Below are 16664 nucleotides of genomic sequence, written 5' to 3' on the forward strand. Positions count from 1 at the left end.
AAAAATCTAAATTAGAATTCACATTCGTATGAATACAAAATTGTGAGTAGGTTTTGAATCGGATGTATAAAAAAGGCGAGTCTGTCCATCAAAGTTGAGTGGGCGGGACATTTCGCAACAGCAACGGTAACGCCCTAGCATCCCCCAGCGCGCATGACTGTAAATTTGTCTTCTTGAGTTCATGTATGTGTGTCTGCGTGTGTGTTCGTTCGCACACAAGTTTACTGCAATTCCGAATTCTGACTCCCCGGAACAGAATGGCAGCTGCAGCCCCGAACACTGAAGATTCATCTCGAAGCAGTACCGGAACCAGCACAGCGAGCGCCCTTGCTGGAGACGGGGACGCGGAAGAGGCCGAGGATTTCACATCTTCCTCCCACTGCTCAGAGCTGTCTCGCAGGCAGAACGAACAGAGAAAGCAGGGTTTGTTCTGCGACGTAACACTGGCCTTTAGCAGTGGCGCGGCAACTGGTAATGTTCAGAGCTGTCAGTTTACCGCACACCGTTCCGTGCTGGCCGCGGCAACGGACTATTTTACTCCGCTTTTGGGAGGTCAGTTCTCAGAGTCGCTGTCCGGGCGGGTTGAAATGAAAGAATGGAGTTCGGAATTGGGACCAGACGCAGAAACGGTGGAAAGTGTCATCCAGTACATGTACACTGGAGAGATACGGGTTAGCACCTGCAATGTGCATGAAGTATTGGAGCTCGCTGACAGGTTAGTAAGCCTATTTCTCTGTTGTTCAGGCAGTAGGTTCAAAATCAAACCTGATACGCTGCGCGTTGACCCACTCTTTTAACTTGTTAAACCTGTTTTATCGGAGTTTGTGGATGTCAGAGCTGTTGGCTTGCTGACTGATTCTTTTCCCTGATTTGCCACTGTTTACAGGTTCCTTTTGCTGCAACTGAAGGAATTCTGTGGCGAGTTTCTAAAGAAGAAGCTGAGCCTGGCTAACTGTGTAGCAGTACACAGCCTGGCCCACATGTACACTCTGGACCAGCTAGCCCTGCGGGCTGCAGACATGATCCGTCGCAACTTTCACAAGGTCATCCAGGATGAAGAGTTCTACACCCTGCCCTTCCACCTGGTGCGCGATTGGCTGTCGGATGCAGAGATCACCGTGGACTCCGAGGAGGTGCTGTTTGAGGCTGTGGTGAAGTGGGTGCAGAGGAACACGGAGGACCGAGGGCGATACTTTGAGGATCTGTTCCGTCTCCTGAGGCTGCCTCAGATCAAGCCTACCTACCTGGCCAGGGTGGTGAAGAACGAGGGCCTGGTGTCAGCAAACGAGGCCTGCCTCCGTCTGGTGTCTGAGGCCGTGGAGGGCCACGCCATTCGCTTCGAGAACCTCAAGTCAGCCGACCTGGAGTTCTGGTCCTCCTACATGGCTACTTTCCAGCCACGCTTCGGCCAGAACATGGACGTGATCATGGTTGTAGGGGGGGTGTCGGAGGGGGGAGACTACCTGAGCGAGTGCGTGGGCTACTTCATCTACGAGGACCGCTGGGTTAACCTGCCGCACATTCACAACCACCTGGACGGCCACGCCATCGCGGCCACGGAGTCTCACGTTTACGTCGCGGGCTCCATGGAGCCGGGCTTTGCCAAGACGGTGGAACGCTACAACCCCAACCGCAACACCTGGGAGCAGGTGAGCAACCTGACCACCCGCAAGCACTCGTTCGGCCTCACGTGCATCAAGGACACCCTCTACAGCATCGGGGGCCACGGCAACTTCAGCCCCGGCTTCAAGGACGTGAGCGTGTACGAGCCCGAGCAGGACAAGTGGCTCAACCTGGAGTCGGCGCCCAAGATCTTGCGCGATGTGAAGGCGGTTAGCGTGGAGGACCGCTACGTCTACGTGATGGCCCGCACGCCCGTCGACACGGACAGCGACGACGGGCTGAAGACGGTGACCACGCGCTACGACACTGAGGGCCGCCAGTGGCAGGACGTGGACTCCCTGCCCCTCATCGACAACTACTGTGTCTTCCAGATGGCCGTGGCCGCCACCAACTTCTACCACACGGCCTCCTGCTGCCCCAAGAGCTACGCGGTGCGCGACGACGCCGCCCAGCTGAAGATCAGCGTCCGCGTCCCCGACGAGATCCTGGAGAGCCTGCCGCCGGAGGTGACCAGCATCGAGGGCGCCGCCATCTGCCACTTCGACGACGACGTGTTCGTCATCGGCGGCTGGAAGAACAGCGACGACATGGACAAGCAGTACCGGAAGGAGGCCTACCGGTACTGCGCTGAGAGGAAGCGCTGGATGCTGCTGCCGCCCATGCCCCAGCCTCGCTGCCGGGCCACCGCATGCCACGTCCGCATCCCCTACCGCTTCCTGTACGGCTGCCAGCGCTACCCCATGCCCCAGAACCTGGCGAGGCAGAGGGACCGCATGCAGCAGATGCAGCAGCTGCACCGACGCACCCTTACCCTTCGCAGGCAGCTGCAGTCCCAGATAGAGTGCTGAGCCCACCTCCCATATTCTGGCCCCCCCCGACTTCCAGCCCACCTCCCTTATTCTGCCTCCTTCCCCCCGGACCTCCAGCCCACCTCCTTCCCCCCGGACCTCCAGCCCACCTCCTTCCCCCCGGACCTCCAGCCCACCTCCCTGCCCCCCGACCTCCAGCCCACCTCCTTCCCCCCGGACCTCCAGCCCACCTCCCTGCCCCCCGACTTGCAGCCGACCTCCCTGCCCCCCGACCTCCTGCACCCTGACCTCCAGCCCACCTCCTTCCCCCCGGACCTCCAGCCCACCTCCCTGCCCCCCGACCTCCAGCCCACCTCCCTGCCCCACGACCTGCAGCCCACCTCCCTGCCCCACGACCTGCAGCCCACCTCCCTGCCCCACGACCTCCAGCCCACCTCCCTGCCCCACGACCTCCAGCCCACCTCCCTGCCCCACGACCTCCAGCCCACCTCCCTGCCCCACGACCTCCAGCCCACCTCCCTGCCCCACGACCTCCAGCCCACCTCCCTGCCCCACGACCTCCAGCCCACCTCCCTGCCCCACGACCTCCAGCCCACCTCCCTGCCCCACGACCTCCAGCCCACCTCCCTGCCCTACGACCTTCTTGTGTTTCCCTCATATTTGTTGTTTGTGAACTGAATTCTGTGCCATCAGTTGTCCTCAGGTGTAGTCTAAGGTGATAGTGACAATGATGTTGTAGGTTGTGACAGATTGTGGGGGTGCGTGTTGACCAGGTGTGGGTCTTAGTCCAGACCGAATGTAACCATGTGAATAAGAGTGTTTTACATGGACCAGCATCCCACGTTAATATGTATATTGGTGCTGTTAATCTTGATCTTTTGTACACATAAAAATAGTTGTATATGTATATTAATATTTTATGTCCCTTTATTTTAAGCTTGTATGATGTTGGCCATGGGACCCTTACGTATTGCAGAATTCCTTCATTTTAATCAGCTCAATGAAGTCGCTCTCTGACATTCCATGTTGACACTGTGACAATCTCCATGCAAATGATCACACGAGGCCCAGTGTGACCCCCCCCCCCCCCCCTAGGCTGAAGGTCCAGCTCTGCTTTATATTGCAGCGACTGAACGGCTCTGCTTATTATTGTGGTTACTCAGCGTGAATGAAAAGACCAGGCTTATTTGTCTTTCTTACCATTTCAAACCCAAGATGACCACTTTATTTTTTGTGATTTATCACAATAAGTTATGTTGAATGTGACTTTGCTACGAAGGCTTAGTGAGAGAAGTTAATGACTTCTAGATTGGCCTTGTTGGTCTTAGTGTGTTCAGTGTGCTCTGGCAAACCGCCAGTTGTGTTTCTGAAATATTAACAAGTCTTATAAGCAGCTTTACGCACTAATTGTTGTGAAAAACTGATAATTGCATAAGCTATTCCACATTTTTGCCAACTTCTGTCTTGTGTACATCCAGTTGTTGGCTGTAGACGTCCATCCAGAAGTTTGTTGCTGATGAATGTATTTTCTTCTGGATATCTCTGTCTGCATTATCGGGGAAATGTCTACAAGACACCACTCAGATGCTGGACTGTGTTTGTGTGTGTGGATGCACACATGCACACACACAATGTAAGAAGTATTTTTGCAAAGCTGAGTAAAGCATGCACTTTTGCACACACAAAACACTTTCAAGGACTCTTAAGTAGTGTTCAAATTTGTTTTTAGGTTATTTGGTATTATGGTTTATTCATGTGGTTTTTTTGTGACTAACCAGTTCCGTTAATCCCCTATAACAAACATGAAACACTTTGTTTTCCAAATTAAATGCTATGTCTTAGACAGCCCAGTAAGAGGTGTCAGAATAATGTTCTCTGCACCTTCCAAAGATAGTCAGATTGAAAAGAGTGCTGCTCAATAGAATAAACTAAACTTATTTAACAAAAATGAATGTCAGTCCTCAGATGAATTGATATTCAAGAATTATGAATGCCTTCCTGCAGCTAATGTATTGACCTTGAGCACTACGACTAAGAATTCAGATGAAAATATATGTTCCCAAGCATTGATCCTGTTGAACGTTCATTTAAAATATTAAAATGAACTGGTTACAAATATATTGTTTTACATGTGGTGGTCTATCAAGGTGTCAATAGATTGGATTTAAGGAATGCTTATGTCATCACTTACAATTAAAAGCTGTTTTTATAATGTTGGCTGAATCATGTTCTTGTGCAGTTTATTTGGGAATAACTTGGGGGTCAGCTGTCATTTAGGCATGACTGTCTACTCAAAAGAGAATGCCATACTAATCCAAATACAACTGCATTACTTTGTATAATTATTGATTGGCTTAAGGATACCCAGCCCCCCCAAAAAAATACTTCCTACATGAAAGACAATTTGACAGGAATTTGAAAGGTAGTAAGTAAGATTTATTTTTCGGTTTGCTAAAGGCCAATTGTAGTGTATTTGTCTGCATTGGGCAGAAGGAGGGCCTCACACAGACAGGATGCTGTTGGAGGCTGACAGTTTGAGCTCCTCTCTGATCAGCTGCAGGGTGTCTCTGGGGGCGGCGTAGTGGGTGACGTTGGGCAGCCCGTGCACCACGCAGCAGCTGAGGGCACTCCGGAAGACGCCCATGTCGTGGGCGTCGTACCACTCGTCCGTCTTGGCGTCGTAACACTCCACGTTGAAGGTGGTGGTGAAGCCGTTGAAGCCGCCCACCACAAACAGCAAGTCATCCACGACCTCGATGCCAAAGTTGCTGCGAGGGTTGAACATGGTGGGCACCGTGCGCCAGGTGTTAGTCATGGGGTTGTAGGCCTCTGCATTGCGCAGACGGTTGGCTCCGTCGAAGCCACCCACCTAGGACAGGATGGGGAGAGTCAAGTTCGAACGGTTCAAACGCGACGGTCATCCTTGATCAATGCAGGACTTAAAAAAAAAAAAAATCTGCTTCTCACCGCATAGACCTGTTTCCCATAAGCGATGATCCCCACTCCACTACGCCTGCTCCTCATGGGGGCGATCAGAGTCCACTGATTGGTGCTGCGGCTGTAGCACTCGGCAGTAAACAGGCACTCGTTGCCGTTGAAGCCGCCGCACATGTACACCTGGAGCATAAGTAGTGCACAAACTCGTCATTTCTGTTCACCTGACGGAGAAGAAGAAGGGTGTCCCTAGCAACCACATTGTGCCGTTGTCTTTCTCTCACCTTGTCGTGAAGAGTGGTGGCACTGGCGTCGCTCCTCTGCTCATGCATGGGCGCGATCATCGTCCATTGGTTGGTGTCGGGCTCGTAGCACTCGGCGGTGTTCAGGCGCACGTAGCCGTCGAAGCCTCCCATGGCGTAGATGCAGCCGCCCAGCACGGCCACGCTGACGTAACAGCGCCTGGAGTGCATGGGCGCCACCTGGTGCCACGTGCACGTGACCGGGTTGAACTTGCGCACGCTGTTAAAATAGTCGACGCTGTCGAAGCCTCCCACGCAGTACACAAAGCCGTTGAGGTAAGCGGCACCATGGTAGGCCCGAGGACTCTCTTCCTCCTTGGTCACGTTGACCCAACGGTCTGCCCGTGCGTCGTACGCCTCAATGGCATTGGTGGGGCTACCGCCACTCCAGCCACCGATAGCCAATAGGATGGCATAGGGCAGACGAGGGCGGGTCAGAGGGTTGCGAAAATCCGAGTTTGAGGGACCATTCATGTTCAGGTCATACATGGCCTTCAAGGCGTTGATGATGATGGGCTTGCAGTCGTCATTGTCCTTTACGAGAGGATTGTTCTTCACATTGTTCATGAAGTAATCAGCTGTCATCAAGGCCATGCGTACCTGCAAGCAGATATTATGGACAGAACCGTCAGTAAACAGAAACACGTGTTACCTACAGAACATACCCTAACATCAACAGTGTAGGTCACCTTGGGCAACAGCACGGGTATGAATCCTTTGCGTTGCTGGGATGCATGGCCAATCCAGTGCAGGATAGCCTCAAACACCACATCCTCCTGCTTTACATTCAGGTCATCTTTCTCAATGATGTCACATAGCTGGGGCAGCGAGAGCTCCAGAAACTCCTCTGAAGAGCGGACCATCTCCTCGAAGTGATGCAGGATGAAGAGATAGGCCCGGTGCTTCAACTCGGGGCACGAGTAAAACTCTGCAAACTTGCAGATGCCGATGCAGTTCTCCAGGCACAGCTGGGACTCCAGAAACTCACAGCATGCCCGCACTATTCCCAGGACGGAAAACTGGTCTGCTGTCGCCAAAAGCTGCTCGACATTCTCTGCAGTGACAGGCACAGAGCGTGTGTATGCATACTCGACGATGAGGCGCATCATGTCTGGAGTGACACCAGGAATTGTGTAGACTTTCTTCTCTGAGTTGTTCCAGCCACTTGTAAACAAAGCCCTGTGGTTTCATATGAACAGTAAACTTCATGAATAATCTTCCCATTACATGCCAGATACAAAGTAGTTTTGTGTTTAACAGCTCTTGTTAGATATTATTAATAGCCAACAGCCTTCTGGAGTGTCTGTTGGCCACACACCATATCCTCATGATATAAATGTTTAATCCCTGTACTAAGATCTTGTTTGTTAGCCTTTGTAAGCAGTTTCATGTTTTAAATTAACATCCAAGTCAAGCCACTCACCTGAAGTATGAGCTGCAACCACAAAGGATGTTTTTATGAGCATTGAACTCAGTACCATTGACTATAACTACCACATCACAGAGTTTTCCTTCCAGTCTTAACTCATTAAAGATTGTACATGTCATGGAACTCATCTTCCTTTCCATGTTGCATCTTTGTAATTTTGTGGAAGTGGATGCCTCCTCCAGTTCATTCATTCTTGTTTCATAAATTTTATAATAAAAACTATTACCAAAAATGTTACTACGCTATATTTTTGGCCAAGACATTTAGGTGGCACATAAACTTCATCTGAGAATTGTGAACCCTCTCACTTGCTTTTACAAGATGATGTTCTAGAATTGCTCATTATTACATCACAATGTAAGAGATTCAGCAGAGGCCAGCATGACAGCCACTTGTAAATCCAAGAGGTGGCAAAAATTCTGTGATGTATGATTCTCACCAGTAAACGGTACAGATTATACAATTAGTAATTTGATATTCTGTAGCCGTTGCCAGTAAACATTTTTCCAATGGTACCAACGTTTCGTTAAAATACCGATAAATATAAAATCTAGTAAACATTTACCAAAAGTTTAAAAGACGCAAACAGAATTAGACACATCCTCTATTATGTCAGTCTTATCATTATGTAGTAAAGTGCGATCCGGTGTAAGGCTACCGAAATCGGTGACCTATCGAAAAATGTGCCTAGCCGCTGTTCCAACGGCTTGGTTACCCCCACCCAAATATCGAAAAAATACATGTTTGTTCCAGAGGTCTACAATATTCTCATTGAAAACTCTCTGACAAATATAAAATGATTTATTAAAATAAATAACAGTAGTTCGATACAACCAGAACTCAAAGTACCTAGAAGGAAAAGGTAGGAACGTCTGTATACTCCTCTAGTGGCACTGGGGAACCTTTTGCGCGGATCCGTGTCTCTTTCTCCACAACTAATACAAGACAAGTCGCTTCATTGCAAGTTAACACTACGGTTTGGGTGCGAAACTAACCGTTGCTACCAAGTTTAGATACTTTCCCTGAACAAAACCACACCTTTATCCACAATGGTAAGTGTTTTTCTCTGCCATTCAATGCCCGATGAACCCTCAAACTCATGAACGCAGTACTGACAAGCCTTAAGATACAACGCCAACTGAGTTGATTGTAGCTATCTAGCTAGAGCTACCTAGCCAAAACGGTGCAATAACAACTATGCTTTTACAGAGTTAATTCAAAACATGTTATGTGAATGTAACCAAGCATCAAGATAGCTAGGTACGTGGGCAGAATAATAATTTAGACACTTGAGGGATCGACAATATTACATTATCATACAATTCCCAGTAGTTGTGTCAGTTAGCTTTTCCGTTTTTCTTCTTCGTGCTTTTCTGACCCTCTATCTCCCACTATCACCTCAGATCCCAGAGCTATCCAATCCCTCTGTGTGTATGAAGGACCCTCAGCGGGTAGAGGAGATCCTCTTGGCCATGCAGAAAGCTGGCTCCAACACTCTGCAGGTATAGTTTTTAGTGCTAGAGTGCTTTGTTATTCTTATGTTTGATTATTTTTACTTTACGTTTGTAGTTTACAAGTTGTTTTGTTAGATGTCAGACCAACAATTGTCTTTGGATTGTTATCCAGGTGATTTCAGATTTTGACATGACCCTTACAAGGTTTGCTTACAATGGGAAACGCTGCCCCACCTGCCACAGTAAGACTTTGCACTCATTGATCTCACATGGATTTCACAAATCCAAAACAGACATGTTTCTTTACTTCACGGTATTACCTTACAGATATCCTTGACAACAGCAAGCTTATCAGTGAAGATTGCAAAGAAAAGGTATACTCTTGAACATATTATATCTTTGTAGGATTCTACTTTGATAATTCACCATAAGCATGTCACTGCGGAACCCAACATAACAAAACAATGTCTCTACTGGATGTAGTCTAGCCAGTGTGTGCTTTCTGAATGTTGTCAATACTCCGTCAGCTGAAGGAGCTGCTTCACACATACTACCCCATCGAGATTGACTCAACTCTGTCAGCAGAACAGAAGTTGCCCCTCATGGTGGAATGGTGAGACAGGCCTTTAGTAGATTTCTCCATTACCAGGAAGCGCCCTCAACCTACCAACCTACTGTTAGATCACAAACCAACCACCGTTGTTGATGTGCGTTCCTCAGGTGGACTAAAGCCCATACCCTGCTGATAGAGCAGCGGATCAGGAAAGACTGGCTGGCCCAAGTGGTCCAGGAGTCTGAAGCTAAGCTGAGGTAAGAGGAGCTGTCCTTCATTTAGACATTTAGTCATTTAGCAGACGCTCTTATCCAGAGCGACTTACAGTAAGTACAGAGACATTCTCCCCGAGGCAAGTAGGGTGAAGTGCCTTGCCCAAGGACACAACGTCATTTGGCACGGCCGGGAATCTAACTGACAACCTTCAGATTACTAGCCCGATTCCCTAACCGCTCAGCCACCTGACTCCTCCTTCATAGCTAAAGAATACATAATGATCAGGATTCTTTTAACCCACCACAGTCCGCAGATCTCCTTGGTGGTGGTCTGGTGGGGATGAATACGGTGACGTTCATCAGGTTGGTTTTAAGCCCGGTGGTGTGTGTGCTGCGTGTCTCCACAGGGATGGCTTCCAGCTGTTCTTCGACCACCTGCAGGAGCACAGCGTCCCCCTGCTCATCTTCTCTGCTGGGATCGGGGACGTCCTGGAGGAGGTGATCCGCCAGGCGGGGGTCTTCCACCCCAACGTCAAGGTCTTCTCCAACTACATGGACTTTGATGAGGCTGTGAGTATCACCGACTGACTCACTGAAAACCTGTAAACCCCCCGACACTCACGGCCTCTGTGCCGTTGAGTTTGAGAGACACGGTCTATGAGCAGGGAATGCCGATCATCTTCGGTGAGGATTTCACCCCCTGGTTTTGTTCTTCTCAGGGTATCCTGAGGGCTTTCAAAGGAGAGCTCATCCACATCTACAACAAGAGGGAAGGCGCTCTGCTCAACTCGGACCACTTCCAGGAGCTGAGCCACCGCCACAACATTCTGCTTCTGGGCGACTCTCTGGGGGATCTGAACATGGCTGACGGTGTTCACAACACCGAGAACATCCTCAAGATAGGATACCTCAACGACAAGGTACCCCCCCCCCCCCCAACAGATGCTTTTCTTTGCGGTTGGGTTTGTTGTTCTCAGAGTAGACTTTTGTTGTTCATACTCTGGTTTCCCTCAGGTGGAGGAGAGGAAGCAGTCGTACCTGAACGCTTTTGACATCGTCCTGTTAAAGGACGAGACCCTGGAGGTGGCCAACGCCATACTGCTTTACATCACAGGGAAGAAGTGAACTGTGGATTATGTTACTGGCCAATCAGTAAGTGGCACTAAACCGCCACAGGGATGGGGTTGTCATTTTATATAAGGTACATACTTTTTTCTATGTATCTCTGGGTACAAATACCGGAGGATTTTTGAAATTATTCCTATGCTAGTCTTGTTGAAGACCATTTTAATGTAACAGAATCATCTCAGAGTTTTACCTTCTTGTTATACAGTTAAGGTTAGGAAATATCAAAGCCTCAACTGATTGGACTAAAAGCTGGGGCTTATTCCAGTGTCAGTAATGCTACTAATGGAATGCATGGCCTTGAACATGCATGTGCTGGCTTGTGTGGTATTGGTTTGTATTGTTTTCAGTTTTTTTTTTTCCATGTGGGTGAAACTTGAAGGAAGTATAACTTTGCCATACGTGGCTCATTATTCGGGATTTGTATTCTTAATGTGGTGCAATGATAAAGGGAAACAATATTGTTTGTGGCATAGGATAATTTTTTTGTGTTGCTCTGCTTTCTCCCTCCTCCCTTTCACATGATTGGATTGTCATGGCCTCTTCACATAAGCACTATGTTTATTTTCTCCAAATTGTAATTGTAGTTCTAGTCTCCAACACAACAGACTTGAGTTGTGTTTAAAGCACCACCAAGTGGTCACATGTGGAAAAGGCCTACTCATGGCTTGCACATTGCCACCGCCATTGCTGAAAGCAGGACATGGAGAGCCATCGCAATCTCAACCTAGACTCCATATGCTATCTCTTGTGACACCGGCATAAATACCATTTGTGATTTCCTAATATATAATTCTGTCACCAGTATGTAAGTGTTACGGTGAAACAGTTTTCATGCATATGGTGCCGCCCAACAAAAGAGATGTTTGGTACATTGTTTCTGGTGGCACTAAGTATTTGAGCTGTAATTTCAGAAGTGCATCAGAAGGTAAAATGTTACAGTAAAGGTGTTTGTAAATCATATAGCATGTTGGGTTAGGAGCTGTGTGGTTAAATTGTGCATGCTGTATTGCAGATTTTATACCAAGTTGTAATACATCATCTTTGATACCTGACAAGTATATTACAATATGGAGGATGTACTGTGTTGCTGAAAACATTGCATTCCATTTGGAATAAACTGGTCCTTGTCTCTGAAGTGTTTAAAACAGGCTCCCTTCCATCATTTAATTTTTTGCTTCCGTATCTTGGCATTTGCCATTTCATTCTATTGTCTTCTGACCAGCGAACTGGACTTATGTAATTTGATTCAATGTTAACAGCGAAGGGAATGTTTAGCTTTCATGACATAACTTCCAAAGGTTATATATTTATATTTTTTATTATAAAACCATCAGTTGCTTTCTGTGATATGATACACAATGCAAGGCACTTTACTTAAAAAAAATCTTGTATTGCACAAAATAGCCACTCTGAAATATACAACCCAGTCTTTACATCACTTTCACATCTGGGGGGGGGGGTTTGGGGCACAGCCATCCGTCCAATCAGCCATTTTGAACCCACCTGCAGTGCATCATGGGAGTATAGGCTAGCCCAAATGGCAGAAAAGTTAATAACAAAAGTGACTTATTAACTGTTACTGAAGAAAAAGTACCAAATAGAACTGATGAAAATCATTTTTGACCTGTATTATATTTTCATCCTGCTCTTCTCCAAAAGTTAAAAGCCATCTGGATGCATAGATACTAGTTTGACCATATCCATGTGCCAGTGTCCCCCCTGTCCCCTTTAAATATGTCCCCCCTACAGTTCCTCATGTTTTGCTTTTTCTGAGTCCTCCTCCACCTTCAGCTTCAGCTCATCGGGCACAATCTTCCCATCACCGTTGCGGTCCTGGTTCTTGAACATGTCCTTTATGATTTGGTCAGCATCCATTGCTGGCCTCAGTCGGCCTTTGCCGTCTTTAACCTGCAGCATGAGGAATTCTGAGAACTGGAGAAAGCAGAGGGGTAGAATGAGAAAATATATGCATTACACCAGTGTTGCTAACCTTTAATAATCTGCCCTGGTTACACTAAAAAGGAGCTAAAAAGGATCAAATGTCGCTAGACGGCGTATATCGCCGGTGAAGTTTACCTCCTCTAGAGGAACCTCTCCGTCCTTGTTCAGGTCCATGGCGGGGAACAGGGGGTCTGGGCTGTCTCCCAGCCACACAAACATGTAGCCATCAGGCACACCCTTCTGTAGGTCCAGCAGCTCCAGCTCAAAGTACAACACGGCGCTGCTGGGCACACCCCTGGCTGTAGGGGCACACGGGGCGAGAAGGAGGAAGTATGAGAGCCACACCATCCTGACAGGATGCGATAACCAGCTACTGGAGGGTCTGATCAGGCTGGTTGAGACGCCTCACCTCCGTTCTCGCCGTGCCCGAGGTGGGGCGGGACGACCACCTGCCTCTTCTCGCCCACGCACATCCCTCTCAGACCCTCGTCCAGGCCCTCAATCACTTTATTGGCCCCCAGTGTGGTGACGGGCGGACTATCAAAGTGGTCTCTGCAAGAGGAGAGAAGAAGGTTGTTACAGACCTACTGCTCTCACTACATTTGATATGTGTTGCACTGTATGCAGCTATATATCCTCTAGCACAGTGGTTCTCAACCCCTGTCCTGCATGTTTTAGATGTTTCCCTGCTCCAACACACCCGATTCAAATGAATGGGTCGATATCTAGTTATGCAGAAGCCTGCTAAAGACCATTCATTTGAATCAGTTGTGTTGGAACAATGAAACATCTCAAACATGCAGGACAGGGGCTACTTGAGGACCAAGGTTGAGAACCACTACTCTAGCATGTAATTTTCAGCTTTTATTTTATTTTTTATTATATTATATCAGTTATTCTCTAAACTGCACCAACAGCCCTGTGTAGCTGGGGCTGAGTCTGCCTTCCTCGGTGCTGCTGCTGAAACCAGCCAGACAAGGAGGAGCCAGCAGTGATTTACATTTAGTCATTTAGCAGACGCTCTTATCCAGAGCGACTTACAGTAAGTACAGGGACATTCCCCCCCGAGGCAAGTAGGGTGAAGTGCCTTGCCCAAGGATACAACGTCATTTTGCAGAGCCGGGAATCGAACCGGTAACCTTCAGATTACTAGCCCGACTCCCTCACCGCTCAGCCACCTGACACCTGATTACATGCAGTGTGGCGGTGCAGGGAACAGGAGGTGCTCACGAGGAGTAGAGCAGAGTTCCGTCCATCAGGGAGCAGTTGTAGCGGTACTTGATCAGGTCGTCTATTTCACTGGTAACGTTGCACTCCTCGGGCTTGTAGGTGACCTTGATCTCCACCGCGTCCTTGGGGTTGTGGAAGTCGATGACGTGGATGTCGAAGACGAGCACAGCCGAGCCAGGGATGATGTCCCCTGTGGAGGAGAACCGCTTTTACCAGGAGACGACATAGGACTGAGATATTTGCAAACTGGACTTTTTCCCCTCACGCAAAACGTGCAATGCCCTTTACATTACATGTACATTTTGTCATTTAGCAGACGCTCTTATCCAGAGCGACTTACAGTAAGTACAGGGACATTCCCCCCCGAGGCAAGTAGGGTGAAGTGCCTTGCCCAAGGACACAACGTCATTTGGCACAGCCGGGAATCGAACCGGTAACCTTCAGATTACTAGCCCGACTCCCTAACCCGCTCAGCCACCTGACTCCCTTTACCCTGGTGCATTGTCATAGGCTGTAGGAGACAGACCCCATGCCAGACTCACCGGTCCCCTTCTCTCCATAGGCCATGTGAGGTGGGAGAATGACCCTCCTCTTCTCTCCAACACACAGCCCCTGGAGAGCCTTGTCCATGCCGGCGATCACGTAGCCCATGCCAATGTAGGTGTTGTAGGTGCTGTTACGCTGGTAGCTGTAGAGGAGCAGATATGAGCAAATATTTACAACTTATTCAGCACGCCAACTTATGAGTTGATACTGGATATTTCTCTCACCATAACTGGCCCACATACGGTTCTATGGATGTGTGGCGTGTGTTTATAGGCGTGTGTACCTGGAGTCGAAGGAAGAGCCGTCCTGGAAGGTGCCGTTGTAGTGGTAGCGGATGTAGTCTCCCACCACAGTCTTCCGGGGGCAGGGCTTGGGCACCTCCTTGACTTCCACGATCAGGTCGTCCTCAGGGTTGAACAGATCCACCAGGAGCACTTCAAACACCAGGGTGGCCTGGGAGGGGATCTGGGTGCCTGTTGAGAGGGAAGGTGTGAGGTTTAGAGGGATCTGTGATATACAGTCACCTGCATCAGTCTCAGTGGTAGATGTCTGGGCTGGAGGAGTTTACATTTAGCTCAATATAAAGTGCATTAAAAACACAATTATTATTATTATAGTGGTTGTTACCATAGCCCTTTTCCTCATAGGCTAGGAAGGGAGGGATGATGATGGTTCGTCTCTCTCCCAGGCACATGCCCAGAAGACCCTCATCCATGCCTTTGATTAAGTAACCCTGTCCCACATAGGTGTCGTAGGTGGAGTTTCTACTGTAGCTGAGTTGCACACATACAAAAAGACCCAGTTCAAAACAAACTCACCTGCACGCACACACCAAAACAAAATCTGAATCCACAGTTGATTGTCGTCACTGACCTGGAGTCGAAGGGGATGCCGTTCAGCAGTGTGCCGTTGTAGTGGTAGCGGATGAAGTCAGAGACCACAACAGTACGCTTGCAGCTCTCTGGTTTGCTGAGGGTGCGAATCTGGACCTTGTCGTCCGTGTTCCAGATGTCTAGAAGCACCACGTCAAACACCAGAACCGTGTCTGGAGGGATGACACCACCTGAGACAAGAGGAAGGACAAGGACTTGAAACTCATCCCACTCTTGTTCACCCACGACACCACTTTGTTTAGCTAACAGAAGATGCTTATCTTCTTCTAATAAGAGCTCATTTTTGATTGGTCTTAACAATTGTGTTTGATAAATGTGTAGGTAGATGAATACCTGCTCCGAGACTTCCATAGGCCAGGTGTGGGGGCACGGTGACTTTTCTACGCTCATTGACGCACATGCCTTGCACTCCCCTGTCCATTCCTGTGATGAGCCTGCCCAGTCCTACCTGGCCAATGAAAGGGTTTCCACGCTCAAGACTGTGGGGGGGGAGGGGGGGGGGGGGGGAACGGAAGGATAGAGGAAGAACGCAGCATGATTAAATAATTTTACAGAATTCTCATACATAAGTATGATCCTAATAAGTATATCGTTCTATTTCAAGGCGACGTCAAAGCGATACTAAAGTTAAAGTTGATTCTCCAAAATATTGGACTATTTGCTCAGACAAGATATAATATCTGCACATGAACTTCTGTGCGCCGCCGCTCTCGCGTTCAGCGTGCGTGGCATGTTGCAGCCTCAAGCACTATTGAGTTGTCTACGCAGATATTGTGCAGAAACATCACAGCCAAGTAGTGGCACATCTTTGCAATCCTACACATTAAATGCATCTGCCTACAGCGTCACAAAAAACGGCAAAGTTGGTTATAAAGGGTCTGAGGCCACGGACCGACACGTCTTCAAGCCTTAATTATGAGAACAATGATGTGTAAAAGTCAATTTAAAAAAAAATGTCCGCCTTCTGGCGCAGGATAAAAATCAGAAAATGTTTCGCTCAATCCATTTAAAGACAAGGCCTGCGCTCTGGAGGAGTAGTCTAATCCAATATAGCGTAATCATAAATAACTTACCTCGAGTCAAACTTCTTTCCGTCTAAGAAGGTGCCATTATAGTGGTATCGGACAAAATCTCCTGTTTGTACTTCTCGGGGACAAACTCTTGGAATGTCATATCGATCGATAACAACATCATCTAACGGGCCCGGGCTGCAGTTAATATAAACCGCGGACAGCAAAACTAAAACAACAATCAATTTCATTATCAAGCCTAAAAGGGAGTCAACGGTTTAGCGTTTTATAAATCAATCTGAAACATGAGACAGCAGAGGTAACTAGCTACCGTGATAGTTCCGCTAGTGATGTACGGAGAAGAGTGCAGCCTGCAGAGCGGACGTAGCTCCTTTAGGAGTTGGGGGAGGTGTGGCCCCATCTCCCCCTCCTTTTTTTAAAGGAATTCTGTAAACGTGTAAAGAAAAAAAACCCACGGCCACTGGGTCCGAAACAGGAACCCAGGGCTTTAAGCACGAGTGAAAAGATTCATAGGATGATAGATAATGTGTCATTCTGGAAAGTCATATATTTCGTTTACTTTTACCTAATTTACTT

The 16664-nt window shown here is 48.3% G+C and overlaps 4 protein-coding genes across 5 annotated transcripts; 2 read left to right on the plus strand and 2 right to left on the minus strand.

The window, feature by feature from the left end:
* The first annotated feature begins 185 nt into the window (after positions 1-185).
* LOC136940964 (kelch-like protein 11) lies at positions 186-2473 on the plus strand. Its single transcript, XM_067233311.1, has 2 exons — positions 186-715; positions 887-2473. Exons 1-2 carry the CDS (start codon positions 186-188, stop codon positions 2469-2471), a joined length of 2115 nt encoding a protein of 704 aa, XP_067089412.1. The 3' UTR covers positions 2472-2473.
* Positions 2474-4932: 2459 nt separating this feature from the next.
* Positions 4933-16657, minus strand: LOC136937431 (kelch-like protein 10). 2 transcript variants are annotated; one of them, XM_067230868.1, is made up of 6 exons: positions 16635-16657; positions 7092-7205; positions 6358-6847; positions 5651-6268; positions 5400-5549; positions 4933-5301 (listed from the first exon to the last, which is right to left on the minus strand). In XM_067230868.1, exons 3-6 carry the CDS (start codon positions 6775-6777, stop codon positions 4933-4935), a joined length of 1557 nt encoding a protein of 518 aa, XP_067086969.1. In that variant the 5' UTR covers positions 6778-6847; positions 7092-7205; positions 16635-16657. The 2 variants fall into 2 exon arrangements, with proteins under 2 accessions (XP_067086969.1, XP_067086968.1); XM_067230867.1 differs by lacking the exon at positions 16635-16657 and having other exon boundaries at positions 7092-7276.
* On the plus strand, positions 8010-11581 carry LOC136937457 (cytosolic 5'-nucleotidase 3-like). The gene is made up of 9 exons (XM_067230869.1): positions 8010-8149; positions 8501-8599; positions 8724-8793; positions 8879-8925; positions 9079-9164; positions 9272-9361; positions 9727-9889; positions 10039-10239; positions 10334-11581. The coding sequence occupies exons 1-9, from the start codon at positions 8147-8149 to the stop codon at positions 10442-10444; spliced, it is 870 nt and encodes a 289-aa protein (XP_067086970.1). The 5' UTR covers positions 8010-8146; the 3' UTR covers positions 10445-11581.
* fkbp10a (FKBP prolyl isomerase 10a) lies at positions 11747-16431 on the minus strand. The gene is made up of 10 exons (XM_067230864.1): positions 16131-16431; positions 15391-15536; positions 15038-15227; positions 14792-14937; positions 14448-14637; positions 14161-14306; positions 13619-13808; positions 12798-12940; positions 12524-12687; positions 11747-12379 (listed from the first exon to the last, which is right to left on the minus strand). Exons 1-10 carry the CDS (start codon positions 16316-16318, stop codon positions 12191-12193), a joined length of 1692 nt encoding a protein of 563 aa, XP_067086965.1. The 5' UTR covers positions 16319-16431; the 3' UTR covers positions 11747-12190.
* Positions 16658-16664: the final 7 nt, after the last annotated feature.

This window comes from Osmerus mordax, chromosome 3 (genome assembly GCF_038355195.1).
Source record: "Osmerus mordax isolate fOsmMor3 chromosome 3, fOsmMor3.pri, whole genome shotgun sequence".
Taxonomy (NCBI): domain Eukaryota; kingdom Metazoa; phylum Chordata; class Actinopteri; order Osmeriformes; family Osmeridae; genus Osmerus; species Osmerus mordax.

Excerpts from the sequence above, each read along its gene's own strand:
- LOC136940964 (XM_067233311.1), top strand. The coding sequence starts at position 186 with ATGTGTGTCTGCGTGTGTGTTCGTTCGCACACAAGTTTACTGCAATTC. Across the intron at positions 716-886 it reads GTATTGGAGCTCGCTGACAG|GTTCCTTTTGCTGCAACTGA; the intron begins GTTAGTAAGCCT and ends CACTGTTTACAG.
- LOC136937431 (XM_067230867.1), bottom strand. The coding sequence starts at position 7,237 with ATGGAAAGGAAGATGAGTTCCATGACATGTACAATCTTTAATGAGTTA. Across the intron at positions 6,848-7,091 it reads GGTTGCAGCTCATACTTCAG|GGCTTTGTTTACAAGTGGCT; the intron begins GTGAGTGGCTTG and ends ATGAAACCACAG. Across the intron at positions 5,302-5,399 it reads ATGGGAAACAGGTCTATGCG|GTGGGTGGCTTCGACGGAGC; the intron begins GTGAGAAGCAGA and ends ATCCTGTCCTAG.
- LOC136937457 (XM_067230869.1), top strand. Across the intron at positions 8,926-9,078 it reads GTGAAGATTGCAAAGAAAAG|CTGAAGGAGCTGCTTCACAC; the intron begins GTATACTCTTGA and ends ATACTCCGTCAG. Across the intron at positions 9,165-9,271 it reads TTGCCCCTCATGGTGGAATG|GTGGACTAAAGCCCATACCC; the intron begins GTGAGACAGGCC and ends TGCGTTCCTCAG.
- fkbp10a (XM_067230864.1), bottom strand. The coding sequence starts at position 16,318 with ATGAAATTGATTGTTGTTTTAGTTTTGCTGTCCGCGGTTTATATTAAC. Across the intron at positions 15,228-15,390 it reads CTATGGAAGTCTCGGAGCAG|GTGGTGTCATCCCTCCAGAC; the intron begins GTATTCATCTAC and ends CTCTTGTCTCAG. Across the intron at positions 12,380-12,523 it reads GAGAGGTTCCTCTAGAGGAG|TTCTCAGAATTCCTCATGCT; the intron begins GTAAACTTCACC and ends TGCTTTCTCCAG.